The 27,510-nt window shown below is 39.0% G+C and overlaps 1 protein-coding gene across 11 annotated transcripts; it reads right to left on the minus strand.

Moving 5' to 3' along the window:
• Positions 1-908: 908 nt before the first annotated feature.
• Positions 909-27,369, minus strand: MARCHF7 (membrane associated ring-CH-type finger 7). Of its 11 annotated transcripts, none has more exons than XM_072873976.1 (11): positions 27,213-27,369; positions 21,578-21,734; positions 16,717-16,875; positions 14,420-14,591; positions 12,612-12,779; positions 9,965-10,759; positions 9,643-9,745; positions 9,211-9,380; positions 7,877-7,986; positions 6,353-6,466; positions 911-2,577 (listed from the first exon to the last, which is right to left on the minus strand). In XM_072873976.1, the coding sequence occupies exons 2-11, from the start codon at positions 21,722-21,724 to the stop codon at positions 2,305-2,307; spliced, it is 2,211 nt and encodes a 736-aa protein (XP_072730077.1). In that variant the 5' UTR covers positions 21,725-21,734; positions 27,213-27,369; the 3' UTR covers positions 911-2,304. The 11 variants fall into 11 exon arrangements, with proteins under 11 accessions (XP_072730078.1, XP_072730073.1, XP_072730074.1 ...); XM_072873974.1 differs by having other exon boundaries at positions 9,643-9,796; XM_072873971.1 differs by having other exon boundaries at positions 9,643-9,874.
• Between the last annotated feature and the right edge of the window lie 141 nt (positions 27,370-27,510).

Consider the following 27,510-nt stretch of genomic DNA (forward strand, 5'->3'; position numbering starts at 1 on the left):
ACATGAAAAAACATGCTCTCCTCCTCACCCCCAACACAGAGGCAGCTGTAGAACCCCAGATGGACACTTAGCAAACATCTCCACCTGAGGGAGCCACAGCCCTAAGAACTCACAATGGCACTGAGCAACACCTTTGGGCCCTATCAACCCCACAGCTCTTAACTGGCCCCACGATGAGATGAGGCACTCAACTCTGCAGCTTATTCCCATCAGCATGATGCCATCCACACCTGGATCTGTCATCACCGGCCTCATTGGGGAGATCTGGGCCCACCACTGAGGATCAGGTACACCTGGGAACAGCTAGAACCAGCAACAAGCTGCAGCCACTCTCTAGGTCTCCAAACCCAGGGAGACAACATGGTGCAGGCATGAGACTGCATCAGCAGACAAGACAAATGCATGCTTGCACAGACACTTGCATGAACACGTATATGCTTTGTGCTTACACAAATACACTTGCATGGACCCCCAACGGCTTGCACAGACAGATGCTCCCATGGACAGAGATCTCACAGCACAGGTATATGAAGACAACACATCCTGGCTGCTCCCAGCCTCTACCCTTCTATAGCTAGGGGGGGTCTGGGTTGCAAGGCAGAGCTCTCCTTGGGGGAGGAAGCTGCGGCTGGCGGCAGCATTCTTCCCAATTGGTGCATTCAGACCCTCTGCTCTTCACCAATTCCACCACGATATTCCCCCATGTCACTCCTTCATTTGCACTGGAGCTCAACCAGGCTGCAGGACAACGAAGTGACAATTCACTTGAATTTGTACATGGAACTGCAGCTACTTAAATTGCTCACCTCCACAGAATGCTATTTATTACAAGGACAGGAAAAAAAAAAATCTTAAAAATATCCTTCAAGTCATCAATTTATTAAGCTATCAGAGCTCATGCTTGTAACTCTAAAGGTAATGAGTGCATATGAAATACTGTCTGTTTCACTGTACGATGTTTTATTAAGCTGTATCAACTAACTCAGAAAGGATTAAACATTTAACTTTTATTATAAACCTGAATTCACCTTCTCCAGAAATGAGTTAGAAACCTTTTTCACATATGCCTGGACCTTCACTTTTCAAATGAATGTCTGAAAGAGAGCTGTATTTCAACTAATTGCTGGAATGATACTTCTGAGTGTTGGCACCGAATACCCAATGCCTAAGGTTACCAGAATGAGCATAGAAATGTGCAATTTCCTTAGCATTCCATTTTCTTTCAAGTCTTACAGATGACAGGCCATCTCATGTAATGCTAGCAAAGTTAACTCTTAAAATCACGAGTTCATTTCAGCTGTTAAGGCACATCCTTTCTTCTGCACAAGTTAGTTTTACATCCTGTAACAATAAGCTAAACTCAAGGTATTTCAACATACTGCACTCTTTGCAGATACATTGTTACTGTAGTAATTAAAAAGCTAATATAAATATTTATAGCAAATACAATTCCAATACACGTATGACAATTTATTGTACCACCATTCATATAAAGCATTTCAATCCAAAATGGTCAGAAACAATCTTAAATAACTGTGTAAGAATTTACAAACATTAGTAAAGATATACCACAGACTATATAGCTTTCTAAGTTTTCAAGTGTAAGTTCTGGTAGACATCCATGTTTAAATAAAATGGACAATACCAGTAGAGATGCATACCTCTATCATCTTTATTTATAAAGAAGTGACAACACTAGAAAACACATTGATAACCAGTGCTTTGAACAGTGAAGGTGGGATCTAAAAAAGTCTGATTAAACTAAACAACCTCAGGTCTTTATCAAGTTGCATATCTGCCAGGAATGCTGAAATGCAAGAGTTTACACCTGCAATATTCCATAATGGAACAGCCACATAATATCAAATATAATCTCCAATTTTCAAACCGGTACATAAAAAAGCCATCACTAACACTAAGTATTAGAAGACCACTGCAAGTTCTTATTGCTTTTTGAGTTAAATAATAATCTTCAAATAAACCAAAACCCAAACAATCTTTACAGTAACTTGCTCATACTCCTGTTCATTCATTAACACTGGAAGCAATCAGTTATTATATGATGCGGCAACAGAGGCATTTAAAAAAACCCAAACAAAACCTATTTAAGTACATGGACATCCCCACCCGCCCTGCCCACCCTCACCCTGAAACCCACTATAACCACTTAGTGCCAGTAGAGGAGCAAAACTCGATAGACAAAACCAGAAATCTGACTACAGTAAGAAGGAAACATAAAGGGAGATATAGCTTCCTTAAATATTCAAAATCTGATGTCTTCCAAAACAAAGCACATCATCCTCATCATTTAAAAAGGGAAGTTGCTTTATATGTATCTAGTCCTCGCACATGCTGAGTAGTTCTCGAGTCCACTGAGTTCCACTGTGCAGCAGCGGATTTTGAATTCAACAATGCTTCAAAAACTACAGTAATATTCAATGCGCTTTTTACTGAGAGGAAAAAAACAAATGCATGTTGATGTTGTTCTTGCCAGTTCAGCATTTCTGCAGCAATTCCATTTGTCTCTTGCAGTATGAAAGTTCTACCAGCATCACTCTTCAGAATCATCCTCAGAAGCTGTTGGAACAACACAGTATAATCAGAAGCCTTGACAAAGGTCTGTGAAATTAGAGCACTTTAAGATGAGTAGTGGAAATAAAGGTAATTTTCTAATATTAAATAGCAGATGGTAATACTCGCCCAAACCTTGTGTAATTACATAGCATAATTTTTAAATGCATCTCATGTCTGAAAAATATAGCATTTTCAAATCAAAACTCGACATTACAAAATGCAGTGTCCTCCTGCTGTTCTTCCTCAAAATAAAAGGAAGAAAACTTAATTAACGCCAGAGATTCAACTTTTATGTAGTGATCACAGTGGCTAATTCCAACAGTAGTCAGAGGAGAGTATATTCAATCCATGACAGCAGCACCCAACACAAGGGAAAGAAATTGCTCACAAAGTTAACACTTTGGATACTAAAATATCTAGAAAGGTTCAACAGTCTAAACAAACTCAAAGACTCTTAAAAATATTTTTTATATATATACACATTGCTTAATGCAATTAAGTCAGGCCTACTTGGAAGCAGCTCCTCTCTCCACCCCCATTCTTTCAGCATATGCAAAATGAACATAAAGCCCACATATGCATGGGATTTTGTTGATGCAAGGTGAATTAAAAGACAAATACACACTTGTCAACTATGATTAAAAGAGTCAGTACACACAACTACAGTAGGTTTGTGAAGTGTTAAGCTTGTCCGTAATATGACTTTAATCTGTCCTCTTAAGCAAACTCTGCAGAGTCAAGAAAGTATTTACACTCAAGTCACTTGTTCCATCTCTGAACACAGAAAGAAGCAAGGTCTGTCTCCTCGCTTCTCCATTTCTTAGAAGAGAAATGTAACTAAAGTAGCATCAATAATAAATCTAAAACTCAGTATTCCTTACCTGCAAGTTAGATAAAGCCTGAATCATATATAGATTAAATTAGGGTACAGTAGCACTCATTAAGACTAATTTTTGCTCTAATAAGGATGCACATAACTTAGGAATAAATTCTGAGCTCAAGTCCACCTTTGTCTCCTCTGAATGCAGAAATTATCACCTGCTCCTTGCACTAAAACTTCCACACACACACAACATTCCTTATTGTACTCCAAATACATCCTATGCACTGAGAAGTCATACAGAAACTTTCAATGTTGACAGACATTCACATGCACGCTGGGGGGGGGGGCGGTGGGAAGGTAGATCAACTACCCTTCTACTGCCTATTAATCATGCTCAGAAATAATACTTCGATTCAGGATACATTTACCAGAAGGCAGCATATAGTTTTGAATTTAAGCACACTGAAGAAACCATTAGGTGAAAAGTAGGCTAGTCCTTTGCCAAAACTGGCAACTGTTAAATTTCATTCCTGAAGTGGATTGGTCTGATCAAGGAATACACACAACTGAAAAGTGTGTGTGGATAGAAAAAAAGAAAGGGGAGAAGAGGGCAAAAAAAGAAAGGGGAGAAGAGGAAATGGGAAGAGAAGTATGGCAATTTAAGTGCAGTGAAATTCAACTTTAAATGTTTCTTTTCTACTAGGACTCATATAAAAGCCTACAACCTGAAGGTCACCACCAATTCCATAACTAGGTACTACTAGAATTACAATAACCAAACTGTAACTAGTGTGGAACCTTGTTATCACTCGCAGAAAATGCTTCTGTGGTCTAAACAACTCTATGCTGTTGGGAAATTAATCATGGAGAATTAAAACCAGTTCCCCCTCGGAATAATTCTACTGATAATGGAAAAAGCACTGCTGGGTAAAGTCAAATTTTCAGTAATTAAGTGCGATATTATGAATCTTGGCAAGGAGGATTGTACTCATTTAACTTTGAGTTGATCTAATGGGAGGGGAGGGGAAGAGGGGAAGCACCTACTTTCAATATCTTCCATATGTGCCTGAAGAGTTCTTGCAAGGTTAATAAACTAGAAACAAGGCAGAGAGAAAGTAGTTTAAAAGTTGCAAAGTTATCTGCAGAAATTTGCAACAAGTTAGCAAAGTTTTCTTCACTTTTTCTTCACTTTTTACATCCCAAAGCTTCATCCCAGTTGTCAGTTATCCTAACCCATTTGCCCAACTTACAAAAATCAATGCAAAATTTAATATAAATCCCCACACATTAGACTTCAAGTTGCTATTGCACAGTTATTTAAGCTTCCACTCTATATCAAATGTTTCTGGTAGCAGTTAGTGGCATCATCTTCATGTTCTACAGTCTGTAAGACACGTCAGTTTTGAAAGTAGCACACACGAACAAGTGCCAGTTTTATGAAAACCATTCCTAGAAGTTGTAATGCAGAAAAAAACATAATCTGTAAGGACTGCATTAGTTGGATCCATTTAATTTACTTCACTTGTCATATGGCAAAACAGAGCCCTCTGACTGAATGAGGTTAATGAAAAATGCAGAAATGCAGTTACGATTTTAACTGTAAATGAAAAGTTTAAGAGCAAGATTACTATGAGGCATTGGTGGCAGTTTAATGTTAAAAGTACATGATATCAAAACCCAAAGCCAAAATTCCTAGGAATACAAGTTCCCTAGCCAACTTTGAAAGTCTCAGCCAAGTGGTTTTTTTTGTCAGTGACAATCTATGTCATTCTTTCAGTGATAGTCCAGGTGTTGAGACACAGCAAATGAAATGAAACAAGAATATAATGCTACAGTTTCCATAGCTCAGTTGTATGCTCAGTATCAAGCATGCATCGGTACTCTCACTGGTTTAAAATGCAGTGTCACACAACTGTGTAATGCCGCCTCTGATGAAAAACCAGTAAAAACATCTTATTTCTGCAATATGCTCAAGCTAATAAACCATACTGGATGCTGGCTACTATTAGATTATGTGTCTTTTATGTCTCTAGACTTGTAGCAGAGAAAACTGGACATTTCATTTGTGCATCATGGAATACAAGCTCTACATTAGATTAGAGGTTAGAAAAGAGGACCATTGTTCTAATACAGTAAGAGATTAGAGCACAGTCCTGCCTCTACCCCAAAGGCCTAGTACCTGCTAGCAACCATTCCAATAAGCATTGGACAAGCTTAATATTGTCAATTCTTTGTATACAATTTAAAAAAAAAAAAAAATCAGCTTTTCAGCTCAGTTGATGAAGAGCACCGATTCGTTATCTAGTATCAAATAAACATGTAGAATACAGCATTTCTGAATGAGCCACTATGGAGAAACAACTTCGTACGATGATCTCTTACTGGTAAAATGTGTACTTATTGCATTTCTAAGCCAAGCCATTGAAGTGACAAGAATCCAGTCAAATACAACTAATAAGAGTTTTGACTAATGCCAGAAAAATCACGCTACAGCTAGACGGTTTCAGAATGCAATATTCAAGTACACGTTTAGGCGCAATCCAGCAGACAAGCATTGCAAGGTCTAGACCTCTGCAATGTAGACTGGCATAATGAGAAAAATTATTCAAATAAGACAGTCCAACATTCTCAACTGCACGTTTTGTACAGAGAGAGGTTATCCTTCCAGTTTTGCATAAATTCACAGTAATCATGACAACATACATGCAAAGCAATGAATTACCAACAACCTCGACAAAAATGATTTTGCAACGCCGTAACTGCAATAAACTAGTATCTTCAGTTTCAGATCAAACACAGTGTTACTGCATTGACAAAACCCAGAGCATTTTAGACCTAAATTTGTTCAATAAGCATGCTTCTTGGGTATCTAGCTCCTAGGTCACTCAAGGTAACAACCTAGTTCCAAGTTCTCTGTACAAGCAATTCCTGCCAGAAAAATCACTGCATACTTACTCTGACACGTGTGCTGGCCTCACTTGCAGTTCCTAGCATATCAGAAAAGCGCTGCTCGCATAAGTGTAACAACACTACAAGGTAGAGACCAGAGCTGATAAATTCATAGTCTGCCTTAAAGGAGATCAAAAGAAACATTCAGAAGGTCAGTGATATGTCTGCATATATGATTCAAGAAGTAGAACAAGAACTGACTTTTACTGGAAACATTATGTATTTGATCTCTAGCTGTTCCAAGAGAATTAGGGAAACGAAATACTAAAAAGTTTTAGTTACTGAAAAGCTATTTATACTTCTGGTTCTTCCCACCCACCCCAGATCTAACATGTTATCTTTGCAGATAAATCGAAAGAGTTCTACAAATAAAATCTCAGTCAGCATGATTAGTTCACAGGAAGGAATCTGAGAATCAGAGTATTATACCACTGGGGAAAATAAAAACAACACACTTTGCTGGTTTCTTTTCAGTGGTTCCAACGCTTTACAGAAAGCCAAAAATAAAGGGAAATATTGTAAGAGCTTTACGACGTTGTAAATATTTTGAGAAATTATTTTCCCTGCTAAGAAAAAGAAAAACCTTCAATATGCTACTGCTGAACTGATCATTTAGAGTTAATTCTTTAGGAAAAAGTTTCAAAGCTATTATTTCTATCAAAGCACAGTGACAGTAACCCAGAATCAGTAGTGCTAAAACATAAGATCATGGCACTCTCGAGAAAGACTTTTCAGAGTGTGGCCCAAGTGACAGAAACTAGAGTACTAGGCTAAGAGCTTACTCTAAATAAGAAGAACATTTGAGGCTGATGTTTGGCCCCAAAACTGGTGTCACTTTGTATTTTCTTTCAACTTCTGAGGTAGGCAAATTTCGTTAGTCTTTCTACCTTCAGAGAATACAACCCAGAGAATAAGGAAAACCCTCTAAATAAAGTTCAGTACAATAATGCCAGCTTTTTGTTATTTGTTCATTTTTAAATACTACACAATCCGTTAATTCTAAGATAATGTATTTTATATAACGAGAGTAATACTAATGGGCCTTTTATTATTTTTAGTTTAGGAAAGGACTTGAAGGAGCAGCAGGAAGCTGTTAGAAAAGAGGTTAGTTTCTACCCCTCTAACAAAACAAAAAAAGTTTTTAGTGGAATGTTTAAAACAACTGCTTAAGTGTGTTAAAAACCAGCTAAAAGCAAAGACAATTCATGACTTAATGTGAAATTCAATCTAATCATACTAGTGTTCCGACTACACCTATATGGCAGAGACACTGGGCTCCAAAGCTAGATGACAGATCTGCAACTAAGAAAAGGACAAGATATATATTACACTTACTGAAAGCTCAGCTATAGGAAGCACAGCAGGAAGATAGAACTTTTCTGAATATTGAGGAGAAAAATCTGCTCCACGTTGACATTACTCTATGTGCTTAACAGTCCTTCTGAAAAGGAGATGCATTTTCCTTCTCTAAAGAAGAGCACCCTCCCCGCACTAAACCAATGCTTACCAAATTAGGCAAAATATACTAACTTGTTCATTTGCATGTGCCCTATGGAGTTCATGAATGTCAAAGTCTTCCAGATTCAGATGCAACTTCTCCTTGCACAGTTCACAAGTTGTTACTGCTTCCAAAGAAGAACCTGGTGGGGAGGGGCAGGGGAAAAGTCAGTATCAAGCTGCAACAATCTATAACACAGGACACAATTATACAAGCATTACAAACTGTAACTAATTCTTGGCTTTATTTTGCAGAGCAAGGTTAGAAGAAAAGAAAGCCTCTAATACAAATGTAGTGATTCTCTGCCACTGTCAGAATTTATACGCCATAGAACGTTTATTCTCTATCCAGCTCCACATATTTTGCCACATTCATTCTGGACACCGTATGCCTCTTACCGAAAGTCTGGCATAAAATCGCTGCTTGGGCTGTTTGAATTCTACAGCATAATCCAAATATACACAAAAGTAATAATAAATATACTGGAATAGCTTACAGTTGTTGCCAGAGTAACAATTTGTCTTCAAGTACCAGGTTTAAAACAAGCTGCTCCATAAGCAACAAGATGAACAAAGCAAGTTCATGGTGGATTTATGTCTTACGTAGTTAAATACTTCAAATTTTTCCTACAGGCTGAGGCTTCTAATACGTCCCTACTCTGATGTGGGTCCTCTGATACCAAGTAAAAGAGTAAACAGATGCTAGCACCTTTCTTTGGTAAAAGGTATTCCATGATCTTCACGTCTTGTACCAAGCCACCTATTTTTAAGTCTTAAAAATACTACAGATAACTTAGTTATAAACTGGTCAATCACCTTATTACAAAAACATTTATACAGTGTGCAATTTCTGAAGTGGTTCTTAAACAATTCTATATGCACCTTTAAGTAATTTTTTGAACAAGCAGTTTTAACTGCTTTGAACAGGAGTTAGTATCTTAAAAAAAAAAATTAAGTATAGTTTCAATAGAAAAACATTTTTGGATTTTCAAATTCCTATTACTCTGCTACAGTCAGCCTGGCTATAAAAGCCTTAAAAACTAGAACCACATGCACAAGGAAGGGTGGGGAACCAACTTACCCAAAGCGGTAGAGTACCTCTAAAGCTACACTTCTGCAATGTTATATTTTGTCTAATATCTTAGTAGACAATCCCAAAAATGTAATGCTCTGAATGACAAATACAGTTCTTGGAACCACTCACATGAGAAGCTGCACAGACACACAATAAGCCTGGAAGTGCCACACTGTTGTTTGTCCCCAGATGCTCTTTTTTCAAAAAAATACCTCAGTATTGGTATGACTAATCCTCCTGGTAAGGCTCCCAATGTAACTGGAAGTCTACCCTGGTCTAGAGTCTGCTTTACCTGAATTAATCTTGGACTGCAGCCATTTTTTCATGCACTCCTGGTGAACATACTGCAGACTTCCAGTGCATTTGCATGGCTCTATTAAAAGGTTGTCAGAACTTGCAGAGGACATCTGACAGATTCTGCACAAGTCACCCTCTTCATCTTCAGAATCTTCTAAAAGCAGGCTGATAGGAAGGAATATCAACAAACGCTGTGACACATTTCATGTAAGACTTTTTATAATGACAATTCCGTTCATCAAACTGTTCTCAAACCTACAAGGATTAAAACAAGTTTCTCTAAAGACAAAGGTGAGAACACAAGTGACAGAGGACTGAGTTGCCACCTTCTCTGAAGCAAAGTTTCCTTTTAACATCATGGTTACAGAAAACCCTCTCGTGTTAAGTCAGGTACATTTTATTATCTCAAAAAAACATACTAATTTACCTCTCTTTAATTTTCTGGAGTCTTTCTGGATCTCTTGAAGGTGGTATTTTAGACTTGCCACTTTCTTGTCCATCAGACTGATTCCAGCCAGAGGGAATAATATCTACAGTTATCATAAGATTGTCAGACAGACTGCTTCCTAATGCTGGAGGCACTGCAAAGCGAAAGAGAGAACCAGGCAGAATTCCAGAACTTCTCCTACTGTGGTCTGAATCTGGTGGGGAGGCAGTAGCTGTAGGAATACCAGATACTGCAGGTGTTGGTGGTCTGCTAACAGAAGCCCGAGGAGGGCTATCTGATGCTTCAAGAGAGGTCTCCTCACCTGGCTCTCTTCTTCTGAAGACATGTTGTGATCTAGCAGTTGTATCAGAGGTAGAGATCCTTGCAGATTCATCTCTTCCTTCTCTTCTTCTTCTGGAAAAGAGAGGTGTACATCTGTTCCTCAAAGACGATGATAACCAGGATCCTGTGCTCCTGCTTTCAGAGTCTGGTCTGTAACTTTCCCCGTCTGAGTCAGAGTTATGATTCTGTGAAACTCCTGATAAACCCCATCTTCGTCTAAGAAAACTAAATCCCTGAGAAGCTTCAGATGTCTGAAGTCCTGGAACTTCCGGAGTTGCAGCTCCATTACTGCTTGACAGAGTAGAAGCTTGAACTCTTGGGACCACCGCGGACTCTTCAGAGCCTAATGATCTTGTATGCAATGAGTCTTGGCTAGACCTTCGAGAGAAAAATGTAGATGACATACTAGATGCTAAACGAGACAGCAGCTGTCTGGTTGTGCGCCTCCCTTCGCTGTCGGCTGCAGGCTCATTCAGTGACCTCTGAGAAGATAAAACCCTTTCAGAACCACTTGAGGAATGAGCTTCATCTCTAACGGCAGTAAGAGAAAATGCTGGCTGCGTGCTCCTCTGGGGAGATTCCAGTTCATTTCTCCTTTGTCTTGAAGAATAGCTGGATCTTGAAGAGCTCATGTTAGAGTCTCTGTTGAAAAAAGATGGCTGATGATCAGAAGGCAACTGGTGGTTCATGGATGCATTCAGCCGCCAAGTGCTTAACGAGTTCTCTTTTGGTCTTGCTCCCTCTGCATATGAAGACGCAGGCCTGTCTTGAAGATCTGTTGCAGAAAAGCAGAGGAAAATACTATGACAAGATATGCTCTAATTGTTACATTCCAGATGGATAACTCTAAAGCGTAAATGCAGAAGTTCAGGATTTTGTGATCCTTACACAAAATTGTTTCGAATTTGGCAGGCAGATTCCACAGCCATATTAAGTTTAAATTTACTTACCAGAATTCTAAAGTTAAACTGAAACCCAGACTGGTTTCAGTCTGGTAAATCCATTTGGAATCTAACACCACCAAAATCTTCAGATTATCAAGGTATGACTCGCTTTCTTATATATGAATATGAAACACTGGAACAGGTTGCCCAAAGAAGTGGTAGATGCTCCATCCCTGGAAACATTCAAGGTCAGGTTGGACGGGGCTCTGAGCAACTTGACCTAGTTGAAGATGTTCCTGCTTATTGCAGGGGGGTTGGACTAGATGACCTTTAAAGGTCCCTTCCAACCCAAACCACTCTATGATTGTTAAAAGCGTATTTTCTCTAAATACTGTGTAAGTACCTCAACACACTGAGAAGACTTCTACTGTAGCTGCACTGTAGTTAACATTACATGAAGCAGCTGAGGAGGCTAACATCAGCTAGTCCCCTTGCTCAAATGGCTAGATTTGGGGGGCGTGAGGGAGACGAAGGGGAAGGAGGAAGCAGCTGAAGCCCACTAACCTCATAAGAAAGGAAACTTCTTCAATATTTTAACTACTTAACAAGCTTAGGTAGATTAAGGTAGAAAGCAGAAGCTTTCTCCATATATTCTGGAATTGAAACCTTTCATGTTTGTAGTTTTGGTGGTTTTTTCTTTTGTGTGGCTTTTTTTTAAACAGGTTCTGCATTGCAATCACCATTTATTGTTGAAGCTGAGTTTTATGCATCTGGCAGATTTTACCTAAAGAAACATCTGCACAGATGCCAAGCATGTGCCATATGGTTTTGATTACACAGCAGGGAACACAGTTGGGAGTTATTTTTATAGCACTTAACGGTGGCACTACTGCTAGAAATGCAGCATGGAAAAGCAAAGCTGTCCACCCATCCACTTCTCCCATTAGGCGCTACCAGGTAAACTCCAACTGTCCACTTATTAAAGAAATGTAGAGTACGATGACGTTAAAACATACTCTTCTGGTAAGGCAAGACTGCGGGATGAAACCTGAAATTAGTTTTTATCTTTTCTGCTCATCCTCTATACTTGTAAAAATGGTTTGGTTTTTTTTTTAGACTTCTTCTTTATAAAATACCACTAATGCATCTGTGGCAGATCAAGACTGATGACGAGCTTCCCCCGAGACAGCTCTAAAAGGCCACAACACTGAATAGAAAGTGAAAATGACAGTGCAGAAGTCCATATTAGTCCTAGCAGTTACCATGGAACAAACCTCTTCCCTCATGTAAAGTATGTGTTTCTTCATTTTTATTTTCAGTGGTCTAGCAATTTCCCCTAATAACCACTCAAGAAACCAAATGGAAAGAGATAATATGACACGGACATCTTCATGAAAACCCTTTCCTGAGTCAAATTAACATAATTTCTTTTCCCATATCCAAATACAAAGAGATCTTAAGATGAACAAAAGGAGGCTTACTGACTCTTCACACAGTTACAGTGGGAAACACCAATGCCATTGTCTTATGACTGAATGCATCTACAAGCTAGACCATTCATATATCCTTTGATGGTTTAGCCAATGCATGGAAAGTGGCCAACCAACTGTACTTAAAAGGATACCTTAAAATGAAATAGATCTTTTGGTTTTGTGTTTTGAAGAAAATATTAAAAGAACACGTGAAGAAACTAACAGGTACGTGACCTATGGGTTTACAAGCTTTCAGCTGTACAATACCTACACGTTGAAGATGAAAAGTCAGTGTTTCTGTAGCTGTGATCCACCAGGTTATTAACGGACAGATCTGTTCTTCTTTCTAACTCTCTTCGCTCTCTCACCAGCTCAGTTCCAAGGGAGCCAAGCATCACTGATGAAGATCTAGGAATCCTACTGTACCTCCAAGAGGAATCTAGAAAGAAAAAGTTAATAAATCCCTTGTTTTTGTAATAATTTAAAAATCCATTAAAGCCGGTACTTATGCGTGCATTCTGGCTATACCATATCAAGGGAGAGTTTGACAATACCACTAAGCTGATCAAGTGGCCAGCTGCCAACATAAAGCCAAGAGCAAGCAGCACTCTGCTGATGCTGGCACTTATTTAATCTTGCAGCGAGTTAGTTCTGAAAGCTAAACTGGCAAAAAGTAGTAATACTTTTGTGAAGAGCCAGACCCATTAACACTCATACAGGACAGGAGGAGAAAGAGAAATAGCATCTTGTTTTCTAATGGTAGCTAGTTATTAAATAGGCTTCACAATATGGCAAAACAGCAGCTTGAGACTCAATAAATGCTGCCATTCTAATGATGCTTCTTAAATGCTCCTAAAATTCATTTTCCAGAAAGAATTTAAGCTAAAGCTAAAATGCAGCTTAAACACAACTTTACGAGCAATTACTAATACTGTTCTTGCTCACACTGCAGAGTAAAACACATCAATTTAAAAAGGGATCTTGTTTTTTGCTAACAGCTCCAACAACTAAGTAGGGAACTGTACATACTGCAGCTGTAAACAAAACTCTTGTTCCAAAAAAGTGCTCTTCAATGGCTCTGAAAAATCCACCTTGATTTTGTTTTACTGCTAACTTATAAATCCAAATGTAAGCATTCATTGCTCAGCAGCGTGATGACCAACCAATCTAGAAATAGCAAGACAGAGAGTCCTACACCATAATAAGAAATGTTAATGGTGGTCATTTTATTAACAGAGAGTAAGAAAGCATCTACAATACTGGGCTTTGAGCAATAATTTATTAACTTTTATTTGGATGGCTGTGTGGTTCCACAAGGGGATATGAAAAGAACATTGATCCATACTCACAAAGGTAACCTGAATGGAGCTAACGGTCTGTTTAAAACATTCTAGAAATATTTTCAATATAACTTTTTGACCATTATTTCCTGACCTTTAGACTTTTGTTAGCGTATTGCTTAACTTCCATCTATCCAAGTATCACATGCTTATTTACAGCTTTAAGGAAAGTCTCAGTTTTTCCCGAAAGAGCTCCTAGTATAGAATGTTTATTTTTGCCTGGCCTATAGAATGAGTTCAGGCGCTGCTAAAAAAGAACTCTTTCTTCCCTGACCCCTAACAACAGTGCTCTAACCAGCCATGACACTGCGCTTCTTGGAACACAGAGCTAAGTAAGGTAAAGATTTCCTTTCTGCTGCCCCTGGCACACGTAGGTTTAGCAACACAAATTGACTCATGAAGTAACAGCAGCTGCACTCATTCTTTCCTTGAAATCTTAACCAGTTAAGACATATTTGAGCCATGAAGTTCAGCTTTACTGCAAATGGAATAGGTACAGGTAATAATTTTGAAATGACGTGAGTACAATCGGGTTTTCAAAAGACCATGTTAACAGCATTCGCAGTACTTTGGATACTGCTGTCAGTACAAACATACTCTTCTGTTACGCATAGGTTTTTAGTATTTAATAATAATAAAAGCATAATATTTCTAAGAAAGTCTTTTAAAACTTGATAAAACCTGATCCTACTACTCAGACAATTTTCATGTAACTCAGCTCTAGTTATCAACCTCTCACCTGAAAAGGCAGTCAAGCCATTACTTCTCACAGAAGAGGTAGATGTACAAGACAGCTTAGGTCTCTTTGAATCACTATCTCGCTGCTGGCTATGCAGTCTTGAATATGCTCCCTGAGTTCTCTCAGACTCACCGTAACACCCAGATGTAAAATGAGAGGAAGATGACGTAGACTGAAATAACATTAAAAAATAAAAAGAAAATTACAGACACAGTATTTCAGATGTACTTACACTGAACAAAAGTGTACATAAGGTAAGACTCACAAAAATAGCAAAGAATACCTTTAAGATGTAAAGCCTTTTTATTTAAAAATACTTTAGGATTTATGCTTGTGCTCTTGATCAGTATTCCCAGGTTTACTCAAGACAGTCCTACCAACAAAAGCCGGTTTCTATTACAATCAGCATTATTCTTCCTTTATAGATAGATGTGGCTTACAGGGGAAAAAAAATATATTCCTGACTTGTAAGATGCTATAAACATGATCAAATATAGCTTTACAGATCTCCAAGGAAACAAAATTTTGCTGTCCATAAGTGGCCAAAACTGATCAGCTTCAATATTTTATTTAATAGTTTAACTAATCCAGCTTATTTTTCACCAACCTAAAACATACTTATCTAAGGAGTCAGCTCTAGCTTCTAGTAAGCTGTTTAGACCAGATATTTGATTACATTAAGGTAAAGTAGCGTTCAGAGCAAAGAATGGGTACGAAACAAGTTTTGCAGTGTACAGCAATGAAATAAAACAGTTTTCAGAAACTAGTATATAAAAAAAAAAATCGGGACAACCTATAAAGCTGTTAGTTTGGTTACTTGCAGCCAAGGCATTCATTTTCTATTTGAAATGTTTTAATTTTTTGATATAAAAAACTTGAGCTCAATCAAAAAGCTCAATTGAGCTGTTTGTCCTCCCAGAAAGTATCTACAACCAAGATCCTTTAAGGATCAACCAAATGAGAGTAGATGTTATAGTTGTGCTTAATTTTTTTTTTTTTTTTTTTAAACTAAGCTTATGCCACTACTTTTTACTCTTTAAAACTAAGAGGTATCTAAGTATTTCTCTTATCCCATCGTAAGAGACAGATGGGGAGACACAGAAACTAACATCACAAACCAAGTACGCAGCAAGGTTAATTTCCCTCATGAATAATCTCTTTAACATATAACTTGTCTTTTAATCATTTGCTGTTTGATCAGTGGAAGTTTCAGAATGTCTTCTGCAACGTTCACTTGCATTAGAACTTAGTTTAAGAGAAAAATTAACCTTAGTGGGAAAAAAAAAAAGTATCATTTTGAAAACTCTATAGCACCAACTTAACTAGATACGTAGGCCACTTACAACCACAGACTCCATTTGCATTTCAACTATATGTAGAGACACGTACCACGACTTCCCCTGAAGGCCAGCACCTCCACGCTAGTTACTCCCTCCCCGCCACTTATCTCAAAGTGTCTTCACCTTTAAGTCACAGTAAGAAAACAAACACCTATTTAAAGTGCGACCACTCTCAAGTACCCAAACATCTTTCAGTTTGAAAGCGAGCAGAATTTTCACTTGTTCGCTATCTTCCCGCCAAGCATCTTCACAGTTTTCTGCTTTTCCCATCTTAGTATTTCTACTGCAATTGAAAGCATTTTGTTGTCACTCTACAGTGCATAAGCATGACAAAGAAGCAAACTACTTCATTTTTGGAGTTATAAGGGCACATTCTGGTCCAGTTAAGACAAACTGTTAAGGCCTGTTAAGGCCTTGGATCTCAGTCAGGTGACATTTACCCTCCATTTTCTTTCACAGTATGCTGTAAGCAGCATGTAAGTAAGCACAGTCAGACTATGAACTGCTCCTCCACAACTGAGTTGTCTGAAGCAGGTCTCCAAAACCATGAGCCTGGTATTAACTCACAAAGCTGGTACCATCCAAAAACCACACCCCCTAAAAATACCTGATGGAACAAGCTGAGTAAACTATTAATTTTGCCATCCGTAGGACTATACCACATACGAGATTCGATTCACCCCTTCCTTTTTTCTTTTGAAATGGATACTTGCAGAGCCACTCTCACTTCAGATTTATTTCTTACCTATTAATAAAACTAACAAATTATTATTTTCATCCTCTGAAAAATTTATTAACACCGCTATCTTCTCGCTTTCCCTCCATCTTGACTTAACAAGATCTACTTATCTAGAAACATTACAGTGAGCCCCTGCTAGCAACTTTTCAGATTGGGAAGGCTAAGGTAAAATCCTGTTTTGTTTTGTTTTTAAAGTATTGCACATTAACAATTCTCACCAATCTGCTTCTGCTTCCCAAAAATCTTCCAGAATGTGGATGATCAAGTGTCCCTGAGTAGCGAGTTGGAGAGGACGTTGTAAGCTTCCAAGGAGTTTCATGGGTGTCTCTTTCTCCAGTTCCCCAGTCTCTACTGGAACTATTCAACACACTGGATTCCTGAAGAACAACATGCTTATCATATGCATCTTGTAACTCAAAATGAACTCAATATCTGACCTGAATATCGAAAGTACAGGGACGTGGAGGTACTAACAAATCTAGAAACCTTTCAGGAGAAACCTCAAGGGATACCCAAGAATAAATGAAACGGGCCTAAGAGAGAACCACTGGCAAAAGGAATTATTTTTTTTTTAAATTACTTTCTAGCAATTATCAGCTCCTTTATCTGTCCTCTCATTTGACTGTGGACAATAAAAAGTGGAAGTGTAAGGCTTTTGAGGCATTACCCCAACTTTGATACTCCAGCAACAAGCAGAATTAAGGACCTCACTTTCAAGTGTTAAGTAAAAACACCCACACATGTAGAAAGAGAGTCTCCATGACAGCAAAAGTGCCACAGAAAAAGTGGCTTTTTGGCCACTAAAGCAAGCCATCTGTCTTGATCTGGTCATCAGTTTTAACACAGGAAAGAGTGGGTGCAAAGATCGGGGGGAAAAGAAGAAAAATCATGTTTTGGGCCTACTAACAGATTATTTTTACATAAGGAGCATGATCTGCCCTATTAAAATAGATGGGACAACAAATGTAAATTACGTCATCAAGTTATTATTCCTTAAAAAAAAAAAAAAAACCAACCCAACACGCTACTGCAAATTACACAGTATCTTCTCCGGGTCTTAAACACTTCCCTTTTACCACTGCTTAAGTTTTTTTATTTCTCTGCAGTCTATTCTGTTAATCCATCATTGCGCTATTGGTAGGGAAGGCTTGCAAAATAGTAATTATTAATTCCAATTACATTTCATGCAAGCAGCAAAAAAACATTTCCATTTCTCACTACAAAATTGAAACTTCTGGGTCTCCAAGTTTCTTATAAATCACTAACATTGAATACCACCATAAAACAGGAAACAGCACTGGGTACAAAACCACTTTGGGCTTAAGAAATAAGGTAAATAGTTTTAGTAGCCCATTTCAGACACAGTGCAAAGATACTGAATGCACAGTTTGATATGTGTTACAAACCAAGACTGTTTGGCAAAACGGTCCTGCAAATAAACATTGTTTGCTGCATTACCTCAGAACAAAGTGCTCAAATTATCTGAAGTCTGATGTCTGCAGGGCAATGACTGTAACTGTTCTTTTTGTGTTTTCTCTTCCAAGATACTCAGGAGCTCTAATTTTTACCTTGGCTACACAGGCAAGTTTCTAATAATGAAACTGGGAACCATTTAACAGATAAATCTGTCTGTCTTTAAGAGAACCTAAGGGATGAGGTTCTACACTACTAGTTTCACTGAATTTCAGCGAATAGACGATAATTAAGGAAAGACATTGCAATTTAATTTGCTCCACAGAAAAATCGTTGAAATTAGTAAAATTACTAGAAATAACATAAATCCAACCATTTTATTACAGCTAAGCAGAGTTTATATGCGATTATTTGTCCATCCTCTTTCTATGAGCTGTTAATACTACAACTATGGTAGTTTCTGTCATTATTTCTTAAAAGTTGTAGTATTAGGATTTAAAAAGCTGAAGAAATATTCGTGCTCATCATTCTCACAAACAAAATTAAACCTGAAAATAAAGTATCAGCCAGTAAGCGTTCTCATATTTCAAAGTCTCAGTAGGATTCATCAAGTTTCTAAATTATTTCATATATGGACAATCTGCCGATGGGCACAAGACTAGACAACTTCAAGATAAAAGTAAAGCTCTCTTAAAACGTTCTTAATAAGAGCCATACCTGCAGACTTATCTGATCTTGAAATACTTGCCTTTCCTTTTTCTCCAACTGCTAGATTCTGAAGATCTGAGAATTTCATCTTATTTTAAGTGTCTGGATCACCACAGTAAAGACCTTAATCCAAGAACAACACACTCACACTAGCACAGCACTAAAAGCCCGTTCACGGAACTACACCATCTACCATTCTAACGCCAACACAGCTTTTGGTAGCTGTGGCATCTCTGGACCGTGCTCATTTCTTTGAAAGATGTCCCAAGGCCAAAACAGAAAGAAAAAAAGCAACATATTGGGTATAAAATAAGTGGCTTTAAGAAAAAGTAGATGATCAGGCATGACGTCAGGAAAGCTCAACCTAATTGCTATGTCTGAAACTTAAAAAAAAAAAAAATTCCGTTTGCTTTCTTCCTTCAGTTCAGCTTAAGACTATTTAACATCCCTTGTCAGAACTTAACAATTAAAGCATTACACAAGGTATTCTATTTTTGGTGTCTATTTTCAATAGCAGAAAAATGTGATCAGGAAAACATTCAAAAACTATTCATTTTATATATTACCCTTGACCCTATCACTCCATTAAACAAACAAAACCCCAAACTTCCAGTTCATTTCTCATGAAATGAATACCAAAGTTGTATCATAAAGCGTAAGAATTTTTTTTCTCATACCATTACACTAATTTGATTTTTGCATTTTAAGTCACCTACAAACAACGCTATGTCACACACATCAGATTAGTTTACAATTAACCTGTTTGTTATGCCTCCTCAGATGAGCAGAGGCTACCACCCAGACTGATCTCAAAAGTGTATGACATACAAGAATTCATACCTATATGAAAAAAAAGGGAAGGGGAAGGAGAACGAGAACAAACCCACCCGACAGAAACCTTTCTTTTTTTTTTTTTTAGCCCCAGTCAAAACCAAACACTCAAAACTTGACTGCTCTGTCTCCAAAAGTTTTTGAGTTAAGCTCTAATCAACTATGGTCTCTAGCTGCAGAAATGACTGTGTATTAAAAAGCTAAGTCTCCAAGTTCTTTTTCCTCTATATACCCAAAGCACTACTGATAGTCATACATTTTTGCTTCTAAGTGACAAATCTTTTAAATTATTGGGAACTGAAGCAGCTCTTAACATTTTAAGGTGGGCTTCTGAAGGGATTAACAAAGCAAAAAGGCCTGCCCATTCCATTCCTATCTGACTGGACTTAATCTTACTTAGAGTATTTGTTTCTTCTTGCCCCAGTCGCTTGCAATCTTAACCTGCAAGCAATAATGGAATTTGCTCCTACCAGCTCTATAAGTACCAAAGGTTTGTCAAGAGAGGGAGCTTCCCTATGCTTTTATCACTAAGCACTAGTCTTGTGTAACAAGCTCTCAGACTACCTTCTATGAATTGAAGTGGAAAGAAGGGATACAACATAATCTTCTATACAATTATTTTCCCCTGTGTTTTAACTGGGAAGTGTTATAAAGATCATCCCTCAGATTAGAAGCGCTGTGCTCAACCGGTAATAGACAAAAGATAATACGCAGTGCAGTGAACACACTGCAGTTCATATAATAAATGAAATAATGTGAAGTACATAGCTCCCTTGTGTTATAATTTCATAACAGCGGTAACACATCTAACTTCACAGCACAGTTCAGCTCAAGACTCATCTTCTGATCAAAAGCTTTCAGTGTGATATGTAGACTGTGTGGGTTCATAAATCCCTACAATAAAGTAAGACTATCTGATTTGGTTTTGCTGAGAAGACAGCCAGTGAAAAAGGTGTAGGAATCTAAAAAGCAAAAATGACTGAAGAATACCCTTAGACACTCCCTATAGCCTATATAGTAATGAACAAATGCATGCTAGATATGGCAAAATATAACACGTATACATGTAATTGTGCTAAGAATAATTAAAGCTCTATTACTTGTAAAACTGTTTCTGGAAAAGGCATTATATAAAAAAATGTCCCAGACAGCTTGTCAGCAGGGACCAAACTCATAACCATTTTATCAAAAAATATGAACATTTAATCACAGAGTTACGTTTCTGCAATTTCAAAGACCAAGATGGGCTTACATTTCTGGGCCCAAAATTGAGGTGAGAACTGCTGACAGGAGCAGAAACAAAATAATAAGACAATTGAGCCAAACAGCCATCTGTTGTTTCCGAGTGTCCAAAATAATTTCTGAAGTAGTTCAATCTCTACTTCCCATAATACTCTTTCAAAGAGAAAGTACCTGCAGAGTGTGACTTCTTATTGTTGAGTATGGCTCCCCTCCCCCACAAAAGCAATTTGCTTAGTGCAAAATGTTGCATGTGAAACAGCAAACGCCTTTACCCCAGTCCTGTCTATTCACACAAAGCCTAGCTGTGTTAACATACTGACATGACAGTATGATGTAAGCCTAAAGGCCCTCCTCTTACCTTCACAAAATGCAAAGAAAGTAGGTGCTGCAGAGCAGTACAGCCTACCGTCAACTCTTAGAACTGCAACGTATTCCTGTACTTTTTGTATCATCCACACGTGAAGTGTAATGCCCTATACGCATCAAAATTCAACAAAATCCTCACCTCCCACCTCCCCTCAACAGAAAACCCCATTTAACCAGGTTTAAGACTGCACTGACTAGCGCCAAAACAGACCCATAGCATCAGGATGCCCTTCATTCATTGAACAGCTGATTTTTCAAGGTGCAGCTACAAACAAAAGCAGATAAAGATGGCAAACCCAGAACTACCAGTTCACACTACAGAATACCATCACTGGCCTGGTTATTAAATCCTTGCATTTTAGAATTAATCTTGGTTTATGTTCACAAATGCAAGGCCCTGGGTGGGACTTTTCCTTATGTTTCTTTTGGTTTTTTTTCCCCTGGGTTTCAGGGTTTTTCTTGGTGAAAAGCAGACATTAAATGAATTTATACTTCACAGAAAGAGACAAAACACATTACCTGGTATCCAGATTCTAATCTCCGTGAAGATTCTCTTGCACTGTATGCACCAGCTAAACTGTTTCCAGTCAATGTTCTAGATCCTAGAGAAGAGCTGGAGGCCTGAACAGATATCCTTCGAGGAATTCTTGAGGGTTTTGACTCCATCCTTTGTATCCTGTATAAGGACACACTGATTATTTTTTTCTTTTAGAAGCAGGGACCTACGTGCAAAACATGCACAAGTCATTCTGAGTGTATCATAAATATGACTCACACATACAAATATTTACACAGCGCTTTAATCTGACTGCATCAGTAAGATGGGGAAATGAGTTCTTACCCTAGTTTTTGTAACCTCTTCTTTGCATCTTCTCCCATTCCATGTTAGAAAACTAGAAACACAGCCCCTTTTGCTATTCTTATTATTACAATATATTCTCGCTATTATATTACAAGTGTGACTCCCTTAAGAACTCTGCAGCACTAGTATTAACACAAAATGAGCCACGAGTCAGGGAAAGAGTCCTTGGATTTCCTAAACTCATATATAACTTTTTTGTTAATGAACTGCATCTCAAGCTTGCAGAAACTATACTCAGACTTACTGTTCAGGGTCAAAACTATGAAACTTCACCTTCCTGTGAAAAAAATACATCTGCAGTCTACCTGCCTCAAAGAAATATTTAACTTCTCCAAAGACAACTCCCATGAAAATTAATGTATACAAAAGAGCACACGCTGTCTCACAGGTATATATAAATTTATCTTTGAGTCGCTGAGTGGTTATTTGCTCTTTTGGTATTTCTAGGCATTTCAAAAGAACTGTTGGTGCCTTTTCCGCATGACAAGTGATCCTGTAGTCATTCCTGTCCTTGAAAGGATATCTTGACTAACGTTGCTCAAAAACTCCAGATAGCTAGCTAACTGGTTTGCTAACGTTCCCAGATTCTTCCTCCTCAGGGTGGTACAGACAGAATCAGACCACTACAAGGTAGCTCTTAAATAAAAACTTTAAAAGAACTGCAGCATCCCTCAGTGGTGTGGTGCGGGAAGAGTAGCATGATAACTAACAACTCTAAAACACACGGCCGAGAATTCCATTGGTACAAGGTGATTTGCAAAAGTGGTACAATCTGTTTTATTTAACCACTTTTAATTCTGGCTTAACCTTCTGAGAATGGGAAAAAGCTATATCAGAAAAAAAATTATCAATCAGTAAAGCACAATTTTTTTCAACACATCAGCCCTGCTTATCAGTAACACAGTCTGTGAAAAGCTGCTGCATCAATCCTGACGTACCTCACGTCTGGGTGCAGTTTCAAGTTGAGTTCACATACTTGGGACTTTTAATCTTGGCTGAAAGTCACGCTGCATTACATATTCTACTTGGTAAAACCTAGTTTGTACAGAACTCCATTGACCAAACAGTTGCTCAGCTGAGGTTAATTTCCTTAATGGAAGGTTTTTTAACCACTGTTCTGGTGCATGTTCAGTTGCTAGCTTTACAACACAGGTCACAACATAAAGTAGCCTAGATGCTTAATCTTGCAAGAAGGACTTTTTTTTTTTAATTTGGAAAAAAAATATTGTAACATAAAGCATACCAAGTTTAAGTTAATGTTTACATTCGTGTACAAAAGAGCTACTGGGTTATATTATGGAGAAGCACACCAGCTTCTAGACCGTGCTTCAGACATTAGCAACCCATTCGCTTTTGCCAGAGACATCAGCAGTTAAACAAGATCAGTTCAGGAATCTGAAATTCTCATTTGCCTAACTTTGGATTAGGAACCTGAAATCATGAATTCGTTAAGTTTCCCAGATCACATTTAAATGCCTAAGTAAATATTGAGCAACTGTATCCAATTCTCAAAGTTGTAAATGCAGCTGTATCGATACGAATGCTCTCAAGCAGCATTCCAAAGTACAAAAGAACAATGTCAATCGTGGAAGTTTAAAATATATTCGGTAAGGACAAATCTAATAATCTAAGCTACACCACTGCAAGTGGATTATTTGTGCAATAAAATGTAACAATCTATTTATTCATATCTGCAACATTAGATAAGATGCTGTAACGATGGTTAATTTAAGCTTTAGGGTAATCTCCCATAATGTGCACCACAAGTCTAGTACTTGTCTGAAGCTGCACTGAGTGTGAACTATTCCAGTTGCAAACTGTGAAGCTAAATTAATGACACAGTAATATAGACTAGGGTGTATGCTGGACAGGACAGCTGTAGGTCTTGATGGGATCTGATATCCAAAGCACTGTTTATCTACCTTTTACCCTGATACAAAATATAAGGGACAGACACACAGAATAATGGATCCAATTCTGTACTATTAAGTATTTGACAAAGAACACCAGCATTATCACTTCTGTTACGGATCATTCTGCTTCTGGATCACTTTGCTTCAGACAGGCGTGGAACCAGATGAATTAAGTAACGTAGATAACAGTCAGACACAGACATATGTAGAATATGCAAAGGTTCTAGAAGAAGGGATGGAAGTTCATACCAGTAGAAATTAATGTCCAGATGAATGCAGGGAAGAGACAGAAGCATAAAAAGTTATAAGAACTTCAAGACTAAATTAGAGCTCATCTAATACTAATCAAATTGCTTAAGCACTATGCACAGAACAGACAAAATAAGAGCATTCAGAAAGGAAAGGACAGGGTGGAAGACTGTGGACACCAAAGCCAACTATCTCTAGAAGCTGAAATGGACTCCAAGATTAGCGAATTGCTTCTACAAAGATACATAAAAAGGCACAAAAGACTAATCTCCTCCTCCGGTGGTAACCCCAAGAGAACAATCTTGTCAACCAGCTTAATCTTGTAAATTAGCACAGGTTGTGATTTCAACCTGAATATGTCAGGATGATACTATCTATATAATATTTTCTTTCTCTAAGTAAAGAAATCTTGCAGAAACTATACCCAAAAATGTGTTAAAACAAGATAAAGGCAGCACATTAGAAAATGCAAAATTTAGTATGTCAGTTCATGCACCGACATTACGATTAATTTCCTTAATACAACCGTACATTTTTTCTGCAGTCCTGGCCTCGGCCAGCAAACAAGAAGGATCTGCTACAAAGATGAATCAGAGTTGTGCAAGAACAGCCATTTGACAAGAGGAACTCTGCCTTGTTTGATGCAGAGGTGGAAAGGTACTGAAAAAAAGCCCTTATGGTCCAGGCAAGGAACTTCTGCTCAAGGAAACTGGTTTTTATCTTGGCCTTTCAACAAAGATTCAGTGACATGAAGCATGTCATTCAGATTAATAATTTTTTAAAAACCACTACACAAGAGCTCTTAACACTAGTAAGAAGTCTTCTGGGGTTTTTTGGGTTTTGGTGGTTTTGTTTGTTTGTTTGGGGGGTTTTTTTGGCCAGAGTTCCCTGAAAACCATTTTAAGCACTGTACTTTGGAACCAAAGCTTGAGAACCAACCATCTTCACAGTTGGCCTGAATACACACAGTACACATATAAGACTTATCCTGATCACGGTTAACACAATGAGGTGGTCAAGGTGAATATGCTAAGCTATCACAGAACACAGGACAGAGCGAGACAGTGGTCTCACAATTAAAAAAAATCATATTATTAAAGCCACAATAATACTCGTCTGCAAGGGGAATACCATATTTTTATAGGATATTTCAGAATGAGAATGGTTCCTTTTTACAGTACCAGCATCTTAAGGGGTTTTTTTGAATGAGCACAAAGACACTCAAATTAAAACCTTGAACATTTTATTTACCCACACAGGAATTCCACAAATCCCAAGTGGTGATTAACATGCTGTAATGAGTTCTATAATGACAAAGTAGTCACCTCAATTTACACAGAAGGTAGCGAGGCCAAAAAATACTTAAATGACTTCTCTGAGGAACAGAAAGAAAACAATCAAACAAAAAAAAATCTAAGTTGTGTTGCAGTCTGAACTGATTTAAAAGCCTGTTGTTGCCACAAAGGAAAGGAACACCCTACTCAAAGATGACACCTGCTGTGTCCTTCATTGAGCAACCTCAATACACTATCCTGGCAAAACACAATTCTGGCTTCTCCATCATTTTTGACGCTACTCACACTACTATCCAACAGAGATAGAGAGAGGGAGAACAACAGCAGAGAAATGAGAAAGAGACCAGCAGGGTGAGAAGTGCTATTCTCCTCAAAGCAACATATTTCATCAGCTCATGCCACGTTACGCAACTTAGCAATCAAAACCTCATGGAAAAATCTGGAAATAACTCTTGTGTCTCCTAGAATAAGGGATACATGTGATGCCTGTCAAGACTTGGTAAGAAACCAAGTTCTCAAATCAAGCTTTAAAGTTAAAGTTGTACCTGGGAAACAGATGACCAACTTGTAATGGGAGGTCGAGTTGGACAGCCTATTTTGAGTACACAGCTCAAATGTCCTGCCCTTCTGGATCTGTCATCCCTCCAACTAAGTTATAAAAGATCAACTAGACCTAACATAGCCACGGATAGAGATAAAAAGAGATAAAAAGATCCAAGAGGTCTCTGAGGGAAAGCAGTGTAATCTCAAAAGGTAAAAATAACACAAACAGCAAATATTTCAAATAATAACCTCTCACTCCTCCCCTCTTCTGCCCTAACCCGCTCTGCTTTGAGGGGCAATTTGAGATAGTCATGTCTACCAGTAAGGGAAGCCTTTACTAGTTTCCATGCTTTCTACTAAAAGCTTAAAGCATTCTTGTATCCTCAATCAGACAGAAGCATACGCTTCACTCCCAGCTCCTAAATTCAAGTTTTCTACCTCAGAACTATGCAGAAACACTTCTACCTAGGACTTGAGCTTTTACGTCTACAGGTTTTTGTATGGTCTGATATACAATTGTTCATAAGCCTTTCTCCCGAGCAACTTGTTATCACGTGTCTTCCTCAGTGTTTACTCACAATCATGTTTTTATGAGAAACAAGATGGAGTTCAGGAACAATTCTCTCAGTCTGCGCAATTCTTTGTTCGGGGTATTTTCTCAATCTTCAAACAAGGAAGACCGACAAAAAAACTCAACAGCCTCTCAGGAATCCCATGAGCAAGAAAAGTATTTACAAACGCCGATCGTCTGCCTGCGCTGCAGCAGCTGGTGCCGTGACACTGGGCTGTTCCCCCAGACTGGAGTCAGCAGGCTCTAGACAGCGGGTGCTCCGCAGAGCCGCTGAAGAGGGCACCATACTCTCCTCCCCAGGCTTGAAGGGAAAGGCCAGGCCAGCAAGGCCTAGACCCCAGCCAGGAGCGCACGGCCGCACCCGCGCTGCGCCCGCGCTCCAGGCCAACGCCAAACCGGGGCTCGCGCCAGGCTGAGGGGCAGCGCCGACTGCTCTGCCCCGACCCCGCTGGGCAGAGACTCCTCAGAGGGAGGAAAGGAACGGGGGGATAGAGGGTGTCACACAGCTTCGCTGCCAAAGAAGGCGCGGAGGCGTGCGGCCGTCAGAGGTGCTTGGTGCTTCGCAGAGAGAAGAGCGGAGGAGCCAGGCGCCAGCCCCGAGACAAAATGGTTCCCCCCAGCCCTGGCGCGGAGCCGCCGGCCCCGGCCCCGCACACAGGCGCGAGCTGGGCCGTACAGGGACATCTTCCCCTCCTCGACACCGTAAGCAGTCTGTACTCACTCTCACGGCACAGCCCTCACGACGCTGACATTCAGGAACTGAGGAGCCACCGGAGGGGCCAAGTCGGGCCGGGCTCACAGACTGCCACGCCGAGTCAGCCGCCTCTCCCTGCAACACAATGGCGACAGCGCGGAGACTGCACGACTGTCCGTCACCACCCGTGCCACGCCCATGCCCAGCTCTCGCGAGAACTGCGGCGGGAGCAGCCCGGTGGTGGGTGAGGGACGGGCGGTCGCTCGGCGGGACCTCACGCCGGGCCGGCCGAGTGGGGTGGCGGGAGGTGTGGGGGCGGCAGCCG

This window comes from Ciconia boyciana, chromosome 10 (assembly GCF_034638445.1).
Source record: "Ciconia boyciana chromosome 10, ASM3463844v1, whole genome shotgun sequence".
In the NCBI taxonomy this organism is placed as follows: Eukaryota; Metazoa; Chordata; class Aves; order Ciconiiformes; family Ciconiidae; genus Ciconia; species Ciconia boyciana.

Bases quoted from the DNA above. Each gene is read 5' to 3' on its own strand.
- MARCHF7 (XM_072873968.1), bottom strand. From the start codon at position 21,724: ATGGAGTCAAAACCCTCAAGAATTCCTCGAAGGATATCTGTTCAGGCC. The intron at 10,760-12,611 runs GTAGGTATTGTA...TTTCTGCAACAG, and splicing joins TGACTTTTCATCTTCAACGT to ATCTTCAAGACAGGCCTGCG. The intron at 6,467-7,876 runs GTTAGTATATTT...ATCTCCTTTAAG, and splicing joins GGGCACATGCAAATGAACAA to GCAGACTATGAATTTATCAG.